General features: G+C 35.3%; 1 protein-coding gene across 10 annotated transcripts in view; it reads left to right on the forward strand.

Annotated features, from left to right (window-relative positions):
• Positions 1–8,720: 8,720 nt before the first annotated feature.
• Positions 8,721–17,060, forward strand: part of LOC126775340 (luciferin 4-monooxygenase-like) — an 89,229-nt gene continuing 80,889 nt past the window's right edge. For 6 of the 10 annotated variants that reach the window (XM_050497204.1, XM_050497203.1, XM_050497199.1 and 3 more), the window contains exons 1-7: positions 8,721–8,893; positions 10,522–10,701; positions 11,639–11,846; positions 14,104–14,302; positions 15,350–15,472; positions 15,913–16,087; positions 16,707–16,847. In XM_050497204.1, the coding sequence (XP_050353161.1) occupies positions 10,546–10,701; positions 11,639–11,846; positions 14,104–14,302; positions 15,350–15,472; positions 15,913–16,087; positions 16,707–16,847 (1,002 nt within the window). In that variant the 5' untranslated portion in view covers positions 8,721–8,893; positions 10,522–10,545. The remainder of the gene's footprint in view (positions 8,894–10,521; positions 10,702–11,638; positions 11,847–14,103; positions 14,303–15,349; positions 15,473–15,912; positions 16,088–16,706; positions 16,848–17,060) is intronic. The other 4 variants (XM_050497202.1, XM_050497201.1, XM_050497198.1 and 1 more) reach the window with 4 other exon arrangements.

Below are 17,060 nucleotides of genomic sequence, written 5' to 3' on the forward strand. Positions count from 1 at the left end.
GTTCACGTTTACAATGATAAAATTGCTTGAAATGTGTAATTGATTAATCATTTTTCTTTTTATAATTAGCTTGACAAGGGATCCCTACATTAAGTGACCTAGCACGAACTGGCCTAAATTATTTATTTATGTGACTTTATAACTTGTCAAACCATTGTATGTTTATTTTTATCGACGACAATTTAGAATATGAAATCAGTTTATCATAGAAAAGATTACTATAATATATTATTATTATTATTATTATAAATAAAATATCACGTACAATTTATAATCCTGATTAATAACTTATAAGAAAATTCGACTGTCTCGAAGGTTTATTAGTTCAAACGTGGGTTTCATTGTCGAGCCAGTAAAAAAAAATATTTAGAATTTCTGTCATAAAATTCATAGTAATAGCCCAATGTTTTCTGGATATGTAGAGTTCATAGAGATCACATTCTGAAATAGTCCATGGTTGACAAGTTGCTATTAGCTTGATCGAATAAAACAATTTCACCATCAGTGTATGTTTTATAGGTAGATGGTGTATGATTTTGTTTTGGTGAAGAATGGAATCTCATAAAGAATGATTGTGTTTAATGCTATCATATGCTTACCAGTGAAGCCCACCAGCTATAGTGGGGACTGCTTAAATGCATTTACGTAGATGCTCTAGATGAAGGCGAGTGCTATGATGTCACCGGCACAGGCTCTCTGATCATCAATGTAGGGGCGAATGACGGCGGACCTTTTTGGTTTTTGGTTGTGGTGGCGATTTGTACTCCGCTCCTGATTTATGAATTACTTTTGCAACCTCTAATATTTCTGATAGTTTCTCACTAATATAAAAATGATTAACTTTTTTTAAAATTAAATCTATTGTTCTTTTTCTAGTACAGTCAAAGTAAAATTACTGCTCGTAATCGAATCGTTATACTGTGTATGATACCTTAATTGTATCCATTATTGTATTTATAAGTGCGGGTTCATTTTTATTATTATTATCTTTCGATAAAATCGAGGACTTTGCCTTACAACTGTGAATAGTACAAAGGAAGTTTGTTTTTGTTTATCATAACTAGCCTTATCTCTCCTACTCACAGTATCGGCCACTGCAACTTTAATTTCTGGATTTAAAACAGATAGGTACAGCCATCAGTAGATCTATTCTGTAAAATTAATCTCGAAAAACATAGGGTTTCATATATAAATGCACTGCAGACACTAGATGCCAAAGCGTTCTTTCTAATCCTACTAAGCGGTTACTAAATATGCATAACGTATTGCTAAATGATTTTAGCATATTTTTGAAAAATGTATCTAACACACAACAGACTGAAATCATTTTAACGAAGCATTGAAGTCAAAAAGCCATAAATAAAAATTATAAGTGTTTTATCAGCAGTCAATAACTACATGCAATAAAAACACGAACTGTGGAAAAATCCTGATAAACACTGTCTCTGTTCTGCACATATTACAAAACAAGATTAATGAACGTCTTTTTGATATAAAATAAGAACCGTGTGCGAACTTTCTTCACCTTATGCAAGTATTAGTATATATTATTTATCTATATATACAAAGAGTATCTGACTGACTGACTGACATTATCGTAATATAAAAATTTGGTTTAATATTCTTCACTGTTGATGAAATAGCTAAGAAATTGTTATTTAGCAATTCTGAATGATGACGCGAACGAAGCCGCGAGCAGTGCTAGTTATAATATAAGCAGCTTAATATTATTAATTGTTATGTAATTTGCTAATAAGTACATAATATTTTTATGTTTTATGTAAGAGTACAATTTTACAATAGTACAATTCAAATATTAGTTTGGCTATTGATAGCTAGCTAGCTTCTGGCTAGATTGTTATGCAATCTGTATTAATTGCAGTTTAATAGGCAAAGTAAAATCACCTGTGGAATCTTATCATAAAAATGAAAACCTGCCCCAGGAAGGATTTGTTGACATTATTTCGTATACACAGAAGTAAAATCAAGTTAGGAAACCATTCTTCGATAAACAGATTAAATCGTGTGTTTAATGATTTATCTCAAGCTTATAGCTTACTACTTAGTCATCTTGCATATCAATCTCAATAACCTTGAAGAGGATATTTTTAAAAGATGATTATATCAAAAGTTTGATGTGGTGATTTCGATTGATTTGTAAATCGTAAATCGATTTGTAAGCTTAGATTATAATAACGTTTTTTTATTATTATTAATCACTTTTATTATTAAATTTTAATCAAACGTTATCTACAATAATAAATTAATTAGTATTTTATAATATTAATATATATTATCTGTGTATGTATATATTATCCATTTGTCATCTCGGGTGACGTACATCGCGAAGCGCGTGAAAGTAGAATATGTATATTGGTATTTGCGCGAAGTGAAGACGGTTTGTGTGGGAGCTGATAATATGTAAAGTATAGTATTTTTTATATAATTTGTAATACTGATCTTACGCCGTGACTTGACTTTATCTATTTACTTTTATCCGATAATTATTTTTTGATTCTCACTAATATTATATCATGCAAAATAATTTTAGTTGTTATCAATTGAATGTTAACTAAGAAATATTTATAATCTAAAAAAATTATTGATGTTTATATATTTCTATTTGTATAAACTACTGTCTACTATACTAGATCACCGAGCCCCGAGGAAGTTTAATAAAAGACAATTTTTTTAAATATTTCTATCAGTATACATATAACAAAATTGCAATCAATTACTTACCTAAAAAAAAGCCGAGGTGGCCCAGTGGTAAGAACGCGTGAATCTTAACCGATGATCGTGGGTTCAAGCCCGGGCAAGCACCACTGAATTTTCATGTGCTTAATTTGTGATTATAATTCATTTCGTGCTTTACGGTGAAGGAAAACATCGTGAGGAAACCTGCATGTGTCTAATTTCACTGAAATTCTGCCACATGTGTATTCCACTAACCCGCACTGGAGCAGCGTGGTGGAATAAGCTCCAAACCTTCTCCTCAAAAAGGGAGAGGAGGCCTTTAGCCCAGCAGTGGGACATTCACAGGCTGTTACGAACTTACCTAAAAAGTATTAGTTATCGTGGATTCGCCCATAAGGTGTGAGAGTACGAGCTACGTACGTACTTTGTATTTCTATGTACCGCTTAAAAAGTGTATGGTAATGATAATTGTTAGAGTAATTAAGACGTATGAAAATATAAAATATGATAAAATCGTATTACAGAATTAAATTCTTAGACTGGTAATTACGGCCTTGTACTTTGCACGTTTTTTTCGCGATAAGAATTTGTGCGGAAATAGTTGATAAGCACGCAGATAAATCATCTTGGAGACCTTTAGAGACGAGGTCTTAGATATACGAAGTATAACGATACATTACACGATATCATTAACATTTTTTTTTTATATGATGGTAAGTAGTAATAGAGTCCAAACGCGACGACGGCCAGTACAGTCGGGATAAATGTTCTGTGCTAGCCGTCACCGCCTTGCCGGCCCGCAAGATGCCTCTTCACGCCTCGTTTGAAGAAACCCGGGTTGTAAGAGGAGGGGAACACGTGAGCTGGTAAGGAATTCCATTTTTTGGTAGTGCGACAAAGAAAGGAGTTGCCAAATTTCTTTGTGCGCGATGGAATTGATGTCACAGTAAGGCGGTGACATCGAGAACCAGCTCGCGTGGACTTAAGAAGGAAGGGGGAAGCAGGAATTAGAGAGAATAATTCCTCAGAGCACTCGCCGTGATACAGTCGATAGAAAGCGCTCAGTGCTGCTATCTCGCGACGCAGTTGTAAAGGTTCAAGGGTGTTTGTGACCTTTACGTCGCCAATAATGCGTAATGCACATCGCTGCAACCGGTCCAAGGCCTCCAGTAGGTACTTAGCGGAGCCATCCCAAAGGTGCGAGCAATATTCAACGCAAGACCGTACCTGTGTCTTGTATAACAGGCACAGTTGTTGTGGCGTGAAAAAACGCCGCACCTTGTTCAGAATTCCGAGTTTCCGTGAAGCTGTTTTTATAATAGCCTCGATGTAATCCCTTGGACTAAGGTCGCAGCGAACGTCCATCCCCAGCATGGCGATTTAGCTTTGTATCAACAGCGGTGTACCACAGAGGGAGGGATGAGGGTAAAATGGTGACTTTTTCGCTGTGAGAGCGCATACCTGTGTTTTCTTGGCATTAAACTCAACAAGATTATCAGAACCCCATTTGGCGATGAGTTCTAACGTCCTATCGAGTTCAATGACAAGATTCTCCCGCCTCTCCTCAGTTTCCGCCCGCCCAGCCACTGCGCGTCCGTGGTATCCACCATGCACTGTACTATCATCTGCATAGCAATGTATGTTCCCAAGGGAGAGCATATCATTGATATGCAAAAGAAAGAGTGTGGGAGATAGCACAGATCCCTGGGGGACCCCAGCATTCACTACATAGAATTGTGAAGCGCAACCATCTACAAAAACACGAAGGCTACGCTTGTGTAGGAAGCTGGCAATCCAGGTGCATAGCTGAGCAGGCAGACCATATGCCGGTAGCTTGGAGAGAAGACTTCTGTGCCAGACCCTGTCGAAAGCCTTGGAGATATCGAGGCTGACAGCCAACGATTCTCCATGCTTGTCAATAGCTTCACCCCAGAGGTGTGTTACGTACGCTAGAAGATCACCTGTGGACCGTTTTGGTCGAAACCCGTACTGACGATCATTAATTAGACAGTGATCTTCTAGGTAATGGATCAGTTGGTTGTTTAGAATCCGTTCCATCACCTTACAAAGTACTGAGGTGATAGCTATTGGTCGATAATTTGCCGGGTCAGACCGATCCCCTTTTTTGGGAACCGCTTGCACATTAGCTCTTCTCCAAGCCTCCAGCACACATCCCGAAGAGAGAGAAAGTTGGAACAGGCGCGTTAACACAGGAGACAGCTCCGCCGCGCACTTCTTCAGCACAATGGCTGGTATTCCATCAGGACCGCTAGCTTTCCGTATATCAAGTGATTGCAGCTCCGCACGCACATCACGTTGCCTGATTTTGATGTCAGGCATCATGTGGCCACATGAAGGTATTGTTGGTGGCTGCGCACTACAATCATCGATCACAGAGTTGTCGGCAAAGAGTTTAGCAAGGAAGTCGGCTTTCTCCTGCGGACTGTGAGCTAGCGATCCGTCCGGATTTCTGAGCGGTGGCAGCGAAGGTTGGCAGAAATTATTTTGCACAGACTTGGTCAGATGCCAGAAGCTACGGGAGCCCCTAGGATGCGAAATAAGGTCATGACCAATCTGTACAATGCGCTGTGCATCCGCTCTCGTGTATGCCTTCCTACAGGACTTGAAATTTATAACATAACATAAATGATTTATCGGTTGAAAGCGAGGATGAGGACGACTACGAGATGTCTGAAGTTTTAGAAATTCATGGTTAAATATGAAGTAGTAATAAAATTTAAAAAAATAAAAAAAGTATTTGTTTATTTATTTGAGAAATAAATAAACTGTGACTGACTGTGTACTACGTACTATTGCAAAAAGCAAAGCTGATTTGAATGTACATTCTATTTAGTTATTCACTTGTACTTTAAATTGAAAGTTCGCAATTATTATTAATGAATAATTAATTCAATCTTTATTCAAACAGTCTAATGAGGGCACTTTGAATCGCCATGTTATATAAATTAAATGAAAAGCTACCACCAGTTTGGAATGTAGATTCTAACGAGAGGAACCGGAAAGAAACTCAATAGTTTCTTTTTTTCAACATTTTAATTACGGACTGAATCAAATAAAATTAAATGTAGGTATATTGGAATTCAACAAATATTCCGTTTATCGAAAACTCACCCAAGGAAATTAAATCCACGTGTAACATGTTCCATTTATAAAACTTATATCATTTTGTGGACGGGCCAGTTGGCGTGGTTGGCAGGTACTTGCCATTCACGCCGAAGGTTGTGGGTTCGATTCCCACCCAGGACAGACATTTGTGTGCATGAACATGTCTGTTTGTCCTAAGTAATTGTAATTATCTATATAAGTATGTATTGCTTCAACGGCAGAAAACAAAAGGTTTTTTGCACTGTATCGTGACTAGCGATGAAAAGTGGATACAGTATGATAATCCAAAGTGTAAAAGATCGTGAGGTAGGCCCGGCTATCCATTATCACTGGAGAAATGAGAATGATATTATCACTGGAGATCGCTACTGACTTTAATTGATGCGTTTGAGTTGACCATTAAAGGAAAAACGGCCACTATATGAGCAGAAATATGACGAAGTAATTTTGTTACATGACAACGCTCGACCACATGTTGCAAGACCAGTGACAGGTTGTCATATGGAAACGTTAAAATGTAAGTTCTGCCCCACCCGCTGTATTCACTGGACATAACTTCTTCTGACTATCACTTATTTTCTTCGATGGCACATGGTCTGGCTAAGCAGTGCTTCCATTCTTATGAAGATACCAAGGAAAGGGTCGATTTTTAGCTAGCCTCAAAAGAGGTATTTATCCGACATGGAATTCTTATACCGCCAGAAAGATGAAAAAAAGTAGTCTCTAGTTATGGACAATATTTTCAATAAATATAAATATACGTAACTTTTATTATAAATAAGGAATTTACTTATTCAAAAAACAGCGAGAACTTATTCAAGGTCCTAATAGTTGTATGTAATTTATACGTATTTATATTTTATTTAAAAAAAACAACTGTTCTACTGATTTACTTGCCTATTTTTCTCGGTACTTATCCGTGGCAACTTCCGCGCTGTGCTCCGCTCATGGTTCGATGGACTTCTCCTTAAGAGTGATCTTGACTCCCCTACAATTCTTGCTAGTGCGTACGGCATCATCTGTGCATCGGAGCTCATTCTGCCTGCCATCCTCCTTAGGGCCGACGGAAATAGGTCACGCAAGTCCCCCATGCAATTTTTTTCTATTTCCGTCGTATGAAGGATTTTAATTAATATTTATGGAAATATATTTCAGCAGCAAAGTATAACTACAGGCACAACATAACATCTTAATTCGCAAGATAGGAGCACATGGGCGATGTGAGGAGCCGCGGGCGGTAACTAGTGTGATATAAATCACTACAACGAGATACGCAAGGAGATAATAAATAATAAAAGAGTTGACGACAATTCCATGACGTAGAAATTAAGTCTGTACTCGCCAACATTCATTATCTTTGTTTGATAATTAATTACAAACACAAATTACAGGGCTGTGAATATGTTATAAATATGAATATATATTACACTTTCGGTGTTGTTTTGCGACAAAATAGATCAATTAGATACAAAATAATATTATATCGTAAATGTTGGAACATTTAGAAATTTCTTTACACTGCGAATTGGGCTGGATCATTAACTTACTTAAAGGCGCAAGCGGAGTGTAAAAGAAAGGAAGATGTTTCTGCTGAGCTCATGCGCCGCAAGAGGATATGCGGAAGGCTTACGGTCGACAGAACTTAAGGAGAAAGCTTTTAGCTTATTCCGCTACTATTCCCCAAGAGTGTGATGGATATATATCGACGAATTTGTTCGACATTAGCGGGTTTACTTAAGATTTTTTCCTTCACCGCGAAGCACAAACATTATTATAAACACAAATTAGGCATATAAAAACCTAGTGGAGCTTGCCCAGGTCCAGTTTTAACAGGACTGATACTTTTATAGAATTGGCACGTGCAGGCTGTCGGCTATCATCCCTAAATCCTTATTTGCTCATGGGGTCGTTTTTGTCCCACTAAATAAAAAACACTACGAATAACTAATACAGCCCCGTTTAAAGTCTTTAATAATCTAAATATATGAAAATGATAACAAATCGGTGACAAAAAAAGTTCGGAGCATACATATATTTACTGGTGGTAGGGCTTTGTGCAAGCTCGTCTGGGTAAGTAGCACCCACTCATCAGATATTCTATCGCAAAACAGCAGTACTTGATATAGTTGCGTTCCGGTTTGAAGGGTGAGTGAGCCAGTGTAATTAACGAAACATAACGCTTTTTCGTTATGTAAATTTCTGCCACATCACTCTACTGTAAGCCGCGTAAAAGAAATTCGTTCCAAAAATAATATAAATCAAATAATATAAATCATATATATAACAAATATATGATTTGATGGTGTGGGTGCGGAACATTGCGTAAGTTTTTTTTTTATTTCCAATAAAATCTAGTTAAGAAACATGTTATTTAGTGAAAGCATTCTGGTTGATTATTTAACCGACAAAAAACCTAGTAGTTACTCTTATTCTCAAATGAAATACGAGTACATAGTCTACTATATATAATTAAATTTATACATGTATTTTACAAATATAAGTGATAGTTTCCGCTCGCGGCTTTTCCCATGTATTAGTAACATTATGCTATTATCTTAAGTGCGTGAAAACAACGAACATTTTAGGGTATTCCGCCACAATTCATATACATCACATGAAAAATACAAGTGACCGTCAATGACTTTGCACACTTTGTGAGTGGTCAGATGTTAAGCTACTGTACACCTGAGAAATGTATGCGAAATATCATGATGAACTTTTAAACAGCGCAGAAGAAAGCAACTTATAATATTAGTGAATAAGTATACAAGTATTTTTGTGGCACTTTTAAGATATCTGATGTAAAGCTATAAATAGCTAAATTAATCAACTGGATACACAGCTTTATGTTATTGTAATGAGTGAAAATGATATGATACAGTTGCTTAACCCTTTAATCTATATCAGTGTGGTCTCGCGTTTGCAATAAGACGTTGTTTTGATCGCGATCGAATTATATTATTTACATAATTTCGAACGAAGTTATTTTTTTATAGTTGTGTTTTGTTAATTTTTTATTTAATATTTTTTTATATATTATATTATTACTTCGCGCCAAGCCAACCCAAGGGTAGGTACCACCCACTCAACAAATGTTCTACCACCAAAGAGTAATAATAAATATTGTCGTGTTCTGGTTTTTGGGGATGAGTTAGGAAGTGTAAATCCAAGCACAGGGAACGTAACTGTTTATTTTTCAATATCGGTGGTGAATTGGCGATGAATTGGCCAACGATTGCAACGGCCAAGCGCCATTTTTGCATGAATCTATAATAATTAATAGCATCGATTAAGTCAATTCAATGTCAAATGTTCACCTATCCTTACTTCCCCTGGCATACGAATCAGCTCATAGTTTTTTTGATTGCTTGTTCTTTATAGAAACTTAACTCCAAGCCAATTGTTAATTTAAATTTAATCTTTTAAAATGACAATTCAATCGAGCCTATTTGATTATTTTTCGACATCAAATTTAATTAAAATCGGTTCAGTGGCTTAGTCGTGAAAGCATAATAGACATACAGTCTTTCACATTTATAATATTATTATAGAATATATTTTTAATAATACGGTCTTGCAAGAAAAAAAAATATTTTACTTCGAACCAAATATATATAGATTTTAGTAAGTACAATGAATAAAATTAAAAATGTATTTTATTGATATACGCTGTTACAAGTCTTGAATTATCATTTTATTTGGTTAATTAATTTTATTTCTACCACCGGGTCGAAATGTAGATTCTAACGAACCTTCAAGACACACATTTGTCACAGTTACTCCTTCTCCGACGTAGACGCTCACTAAGAATGGATATTATGCAAATCCTATCCAAAATACATTATTACATTTTCTTCTTATCTACCCGTACGAAGCCTGGACGGTTAGCTAGTATTTATATATAATTATATAAAAATCAACGAATACTAATAACAGGTTTCTTTATATAAAATATCAGTTATTTTTTTATAAATAATAATAATGAAAACTTAATTGAATATGTTTTTACATATATCTTAATGGTCCTGACTTATGAACTAGCGTAATGATAATACAAAACAATTTACTTAATACAGTTATATCCTTATATAAAATAAATATACATAAGTAATGTTGATGTCCTATTGCTGGACAAGAACCTCTTCTCCACTTGCTTGGAGTTTATAACGCTGATCTAATGCTCGATACTATATATAGATTCTCGGTTCTTACTATAATAATCCTACCGTTATCTAATTGACAAATTATTGTATACAAAGTGTTCACCAATTGTATGCCTATTTACAGTATTGCGTTCCTTCTCATTAGAAACTTAGTAAATTAAAGGAAAACTGACGAAGCGTAAAAACGTCTTTTGTTATGATAGGTTGGCAGATACTCTGTACATTAGGTTACTCAAGTTTCATAACCGAAGATATACGAGTGTGGAGTAATTTGTATTAATACTAATATATAATACCATTATCCATTTTTTTTTTGTTGATTTTATATAACATACTATGTTATGGAAGAGCGGGTCTGAGCCAAGAGAGTATTATGCTCACTAGAGGGTTTCAACCTTAAATATGCTAAATGTACTGTTTATATACTGTTTATATATGCTCTATTTTATTCTCCTATTGCCATAAAAATGTAAATTTCCATTAAACTATAACATTAATTCGTAAGGTGATTAATACTTATATGACCTTATTTCAGATATAGACGAGAAATATTAGTAAAATGGCGCCGTGGCAACACAGAACGGACGCAGTACACTGGTACATGCAGGAGCTGAGCTCGCGTGTGGTGGCGGCGAGTGGTATACCAAGTGATCGCCACCATCTAGGAAAACTGACACTCCAGGGTTTCAAAGATGCTCCAGACTTCGTTCTTCAGGTATTGACACTTTGGACTTCAATTGGACTTGAAACGGATTATGAGAGTGAAGAGGAGAGAATGAATGAAACATGAGTTTGCGTACACACTGCACAGTAGCTTCCTGCTTATTATGTACAACCCCACAGACGAACAAACAAAAATTCTAACAATCATTGTTTTATGTTCTATTGCGTTCCATTCACATATCTTCCATGTACAGACAGTGATCAGTTACATTTTTCTTTTTGATAATGCCTAACGGGAAAAAACAACTTAAACACATCCAATTTACGCAGTCTCAAACGCTTTAATTTAAACTATTAATCTAGTAAAAGTAAGTCCGTGAGTGTCGCACAGCTGGACTAAGGCCTATTTTTTTTAAATATATAAGCTAGCGCAGTCAAGCGCTTATCACACCTGACGGAAAGTGATGATACAGTCTAAGATAGACTCGCGCTTGCCTAGAAGATGACTATTCTACTGTTTTCCCCACCACTACAACATGGGTACCTTCATAGGTACCCATATTGTAGGAGGTGGGGAAAACGGAGGTCGGGAGGGTATTCCAGACCTTCCCGGTGCATATCATAAACGAGGAAGCAAATCATTTCGTACGTTTCTTAAATACGTCAACTACGTACGGGTGCAGATCTTTACGATGCTTCGCAGTTCTGTAGTTAAAAGGTGACGGGAGAACTAAACTTGAGGAAAAGGCTTGAAGCTTTTTCCACTATGCTGCTCTAATATGGGTTGATACATGTATGGACAGAATGTCAGTAAAATATGCAGTTTCCTCCAGCGGTGAACACAAAATAAATTAGAAGCACATATATGCACGTGAAATTTTAGTGATGCTTGCTTGGGCTTGAACACATAATCATCTGATAAGGTTTACACGTTCTTACCACTCATCACATCTCGACTATTAATGTGCTATAATAAAAACTTATTTCAGATAGATGGTGCTACAAATGAAACAGAAACATTTGGATCTGCCCTGAAGAGATCAGTTCAATGTGCCACAGCGTTCAGAAATTTAGGTCTTAAGCATGGAGATGTCATCGTGTTGATGGCGCCGAACCACATTCATCTTACTGTACCTATGTATGCAGCGTTTTATCTCGGGATAAGTGTTGCTGGGATTGATATGACCTTAAGACATAGTGAGTAAATATATCTTGTATGATCCTGAATTATATTATATATACGAGAGTGAGTCTGTTTTTTAAGCTTTCAGGTCTTAACTAATCAATCGAGAGTTGGTAAGTATTTTATGTGACGACGCTTTTACAACAGGATCCCAGAAAACGTTCAAAAATATTCAATTGTGAAATTTAAAACATTAAGTTAAAGAACCCTTGTGTGCTGAAAGATAATACACAACCAATGACATTTTAGATGATTGCAAACCTTGGGAATTAAACGATCGCCTCCACGCTATTTTAAATAAAAAAAAATATATACAATTCTATTGTTGTATATTACTTGCAATTGTAAATTATGACACATAAAAAAATCCTGCTGAGTTTCATTCGCCGCTTCTTCTCACTCGAACTAGTGGTAGATTGTAGATTTATGACAATCGAATCGAAAAAGAATATATTGATAGAAAAAGTTAAGAACAACTTTTTTTTTTCTTTTAGCTTAAGGCGGTAAGTGGTCACGTTCGCTCTGGAATAATTTACTTTGCAAATGGTGTTTTTTTTCAAATAGATGCCGTAGTTCCTGTTTTTACTTTTCGAGTTATATTAATAAACTCACAAAATCTCGCTCTCTTTATTTAATATTAGTATAGACATGTATAATATGTATGCAATACAGTTAAGTAAATAAAAAAGAAACCTAAGCTCAATACCAACAAAAAAATATATATATAAATTAAAATTATTTAAATATAATAATTTAAGAATAGAAGTGATTAATTGAATTACGGATATAAGTACATTCTATCATAACACAAACGGAATAATTCTAATTAGCTAATTATGCGATCCAAGTTATTTACAGATCAGACCGATATATTTCACAGTACAGATACCAATAAACACGGTGACCGCGCTAAAACGAATAATAAAAAACAAAAAGCAGTCCGTGTCAGCAACGTGTATACTACGCCATGCCTATTGGCCACAGATAATCGCTCAGAATCGCTCGCTTAGAGTATTTATTTATTTTGAACGATAGAATGGTAGATAATCTATGTAATATATGGTAATATATATATCATACGTGTACATTTAAAAACGTTTTAAATTATGTTATTAGCATCTATACGTGTCTAACATTCGTTCCCACGTAGCTTCTACCTGCCGTGTCAAATTAAAACCATTCGTCTAATGGATTACTAGAATTCAAATATTCTCATTTGTTTAATTTTTTTTTTTTTTATAAAAAATAATAAGATGTTATGTCTATTTGCCTGTAGTTACTCACAGCTGAGTGTCTTTCCGTTGGTTTGGTTTGGTTCTAGTTTGACTTTCATTAAGCAAGTGTAAAGCTTTAATGTTGAGTAAATGATTTTGATTTTGTTTGGCAGTAAAACATGCGATGAGTAGGAGGTACATACCCAGACGGTCTCGCACGATCAACAAGTGAAAATTTCTTTAAATAAATCTATATATAGATAGTGACGTTTGTTTTAAACGCATGAATGATTGCTGGTTTTAATATTCCATCTAGAGCATGCTTAGATTTTCAATAGAAGAAAATAAAATATGGAGATAGGAATAAATGGGGAGCACCAGGAGAGGTCCATGTCCAGCATTGAACGAACGCAGGGTTACTATGTTAAAATTAGTAATTATTTTTAAAAATATAGTACATAATACGATTCCGGATGACACAAGCGTATCCAAACTAAATAAATAATAAATCCGGGCAAAACGTAAATGATGGCAACTCTACGATACTTTAATTCAAAATAAATAGTTAGTTATTTGCATCAGATAAAATGAGCAACAAGAAAGATAAACAATGCAATATCATAATATTTACTAGTTCATAAGAATATATGTTAATTACGCAAAATATTATTATTTGATTATATAAGTAACATAAATATTTTGTACAAAGACATTAATACTGTATATTAATCCCGGTATTCAAGGCTGCTAGGCATTTTGACTTCGTTCCGAAGAGGTTACAGAAAAATAGTAATATTTTTTGTGATTTCGTTGCAACTTCAAATCAAATTGTCGCCAAAAAATATATATTTAAAAATGCAAGAAAATATAGTTTTAACAGTAAATTTTATTACTATCATATATTTGTCTTTCTTTAAGTTTTCTCATAAAAAAAAACCCTTTTTTGGATTGTACTATATTTTATTTGGCTTATTCTGAAAAATATTCTTATTATGAGAAAAAAATGTTGACAATCCTAGTTGACATCCTTATAAACAGACTGTTTTCTTTATTTCAGATGAACTCCGCGAAACATTCAAATGTATCAACCCGAAGATGATATTTTGTCAGAGCGAGAGTGTGAATGACATCCGCTCTGTAATAGAAGAATTGAAATTCGATACAAAAATTATCACTTTTGATAAAAATGATCGATGTATGAACTTCTCGGACCTTCTCGAGAAGTATGGAAGTGATGTATCTGTTAAGGATTTTAAGTAAGTAAGTTATAAGTTATAAGTAATGAAACATATTTTTGTATACGCAGGCGGACGGGCATTTGGGTCACCTGGTAAGTGGTCACTACCGCCCATTATAAACATTCGCGGTGTAAGAAATATTAACCATTCCTTACATCACCAATGCACCACCAATCGTGGGAAATAAAATGTTGTTCCTCGTGTAGTGACACTAGCTCACTCACCCTTAAAACCGGAACACGATAATAGTAAGTACTGTTGTTTTGCGGTAGAATATCCGATGAGTGGGTGGTACTTACCCAGACGAGCTTGCACCACCCTACCACCAAGTGATATTTAACCTTGTTCAACAATTATTGGACTTATTGGACATTATACGACGAGCCGGTTGGCATGGTTGGTAGAACACTTGCCTTTCACGCCGAAGGTTGTTGGTTCGATTCCCACCCAGGACAGAAATTTGTGTGCATGAACATGTCTTTTTGTCCTGAGTCTGGGTGTAATTATCTATATAAGTATGTATTTACAAAAAAAAGTAGTATATGTAGTATATCAGTTGTCTGGTTTCCATAGCACAAGCTTTGTACAAGCTTAATTTGGGATCAGATGGCCGTGTGTGAAAAATGTCCCAGGATATATATTATATTATTATGTTTTGTATATGAAGCGGCTACGGCCTCCTCTTATTTTTTTTGAGGAGCTTATTTCACCACGCTGCTCCAATGTGAGTTGCGGAAATACGGATGTGAATCCGAGACATACAGGTTTCATCACGAAATTTTCCTTCACTGCCGAGCCCGAGATGAATTATAAACACAAATTGAGCACTTGAAAGTAAACTTACTTCGGTTAAGATTTCCGTGTCGTTAGTCATGGAGGGTTCTTGAGTCGTAGGCACATGTTAGGAAATTACTAAAGATTTTTTGTGTTGTTGTTCTTCTTAATAATAATAAAAATAGATTAGTTTTTGCTTTAGTTTTGCTTTTAAAATATCAATCAATTCTATTACTTATTTTTAATTTGCAATTGCAAGCTCTATCGTAACTCCGGTCTTCGTTGTAACAGGGCTGCTGATTTTGATCCAGCAAAGACAATATCTTTGTTAATAGCGACCAGCGGAACAACTGGCTTACCAAAATCAGCCGCCATTACCCACAAAAACATGGCTGTTTCCGTCCCATATATGTGGTAAATATCGTATTTTCTTACACTACTCACATACAATTACTTTTTAAGCTGACTGCCTCGTTTGTCAAGTGGCTAGTTATAAGCCCGCGGATCTCGAGATCCGTTCCATCGGATTATGACCGTGAGAGAATAGAAAGGGCACCTGCCTTTGCGCACACACTTATGCACTATAATATGTCTGCAGTTAGTTAATCTCTCATTCAATTGGCCGAAACCGGTCAGGAACACATCACTTGACTATAATGTATTCGATTTCGAATAAAACAATAAAAATATTATTGTATAAAACATAATTGTAAAATTTGAGATAAAAAATAGAAAATCTCGCTGTGTTTCGTATGAGTCTGAGTTATTTATTACGAACCGATGGAAAATTTACATCATTAAAAAATTAACAAAAATCGTTCCTAAATAATCAACTTCTGAAATATTTTTTTCAGGTTAACATATTCCAAGTTCCCAACGCCTACTCGTCTAACTGTGGTGTTTTCCCCAATAGAGTGGTATTCAGCTTTGTTCCAATTCGTCTTTTCGCCGATCATAAGGCATTCTAGATTACAATCATCGGCACCGATGACGCAAGAGCATGCTTATTATCTCATTAATAAATTCAGAGTATGTATTTTTCATTTACTAGAAATCTTAACTTGATTTATTTTATATGATATATCCGGTTCGAATGGTGAGTAAGACAAAGTAATGTCGAGCACAAGGAGCATGTCATCAAGATGTTGTTTCCAATATTAGTGGCCTATTGCTGTTGTTACAATAGTTAATACTTCTTATAGCGCCTATATCTATGTAACCCAACTAGTACCAATAAGTCAACCAGTCTTCATACCTATTACAAATAAACAGATATAATATATGAAAAATCTTGGTATATCTGTTTGCGCTAATCACCATGATAGTTAACATACAATATAGTTCTGTATGAATCTTGTAAACTTTATGAAGGACAGCGTATTAATAACTTAAGAAACACTATATCCCACAGCTGGGCATTGGCCTCTTATTTATATAGTTGATGAGAAGGTATGGAGCCTATTTCATTACGTTGCTTATAATCTTCAGGTTTGACCACATTTGGCAAAGTTTCATCCAAAACAGCGTGTTTCCTCATGATATTTTCCTTCATCTCTGAGCACGAAATGAATAACAGACACACGAATCAGTGTTGCTCGTAAGGGTATCAACACATCCACTACTAACAGTAAAACAAAACATTTTACAGCCAACGTTTGCGATGACGAGCCCCAACATGTTGACGACATTTTTGAAAATCGGCGATCGTAACAAATGCGATTTCACGTGCTTTGAAACTATTCTAGTCGGTGGGAGCTCCGTTCATACTAGTCTCATTGAAGATATTAAGGTTAGGACCAAGAACCTTTTATTTTAATCAACCCTATTCACCTCTCTTTCAAAATACCCTTTTTTACGTTTTTCCCCCACGGGAACAGTGGTACGTTGCCGATGTAAGGGATAGTTAATATATCTTACAAAGACAATGTATATGGCCATTGCTGACCACTTATGAAATTGAAAATAGATCTATCATAAATCCATTTGCATAAACTACTATATA

The sequence above is a fragment of the Nymphalis io genome, chromosome 18 (assembly GCF_905147045.1).
Source record: "Nymphalis io chromosome 18, ilAglIoxx1.1, whole genome shotgun sequence".
In the NCBI taxonomy this organism is placed as follows: domain Eukaryota; kingdom Metazoa; phylum Arthropoda; class Insecta; order Lepidoptera; family Nymphalidae; genus Nymphalis; species Nymphalis io.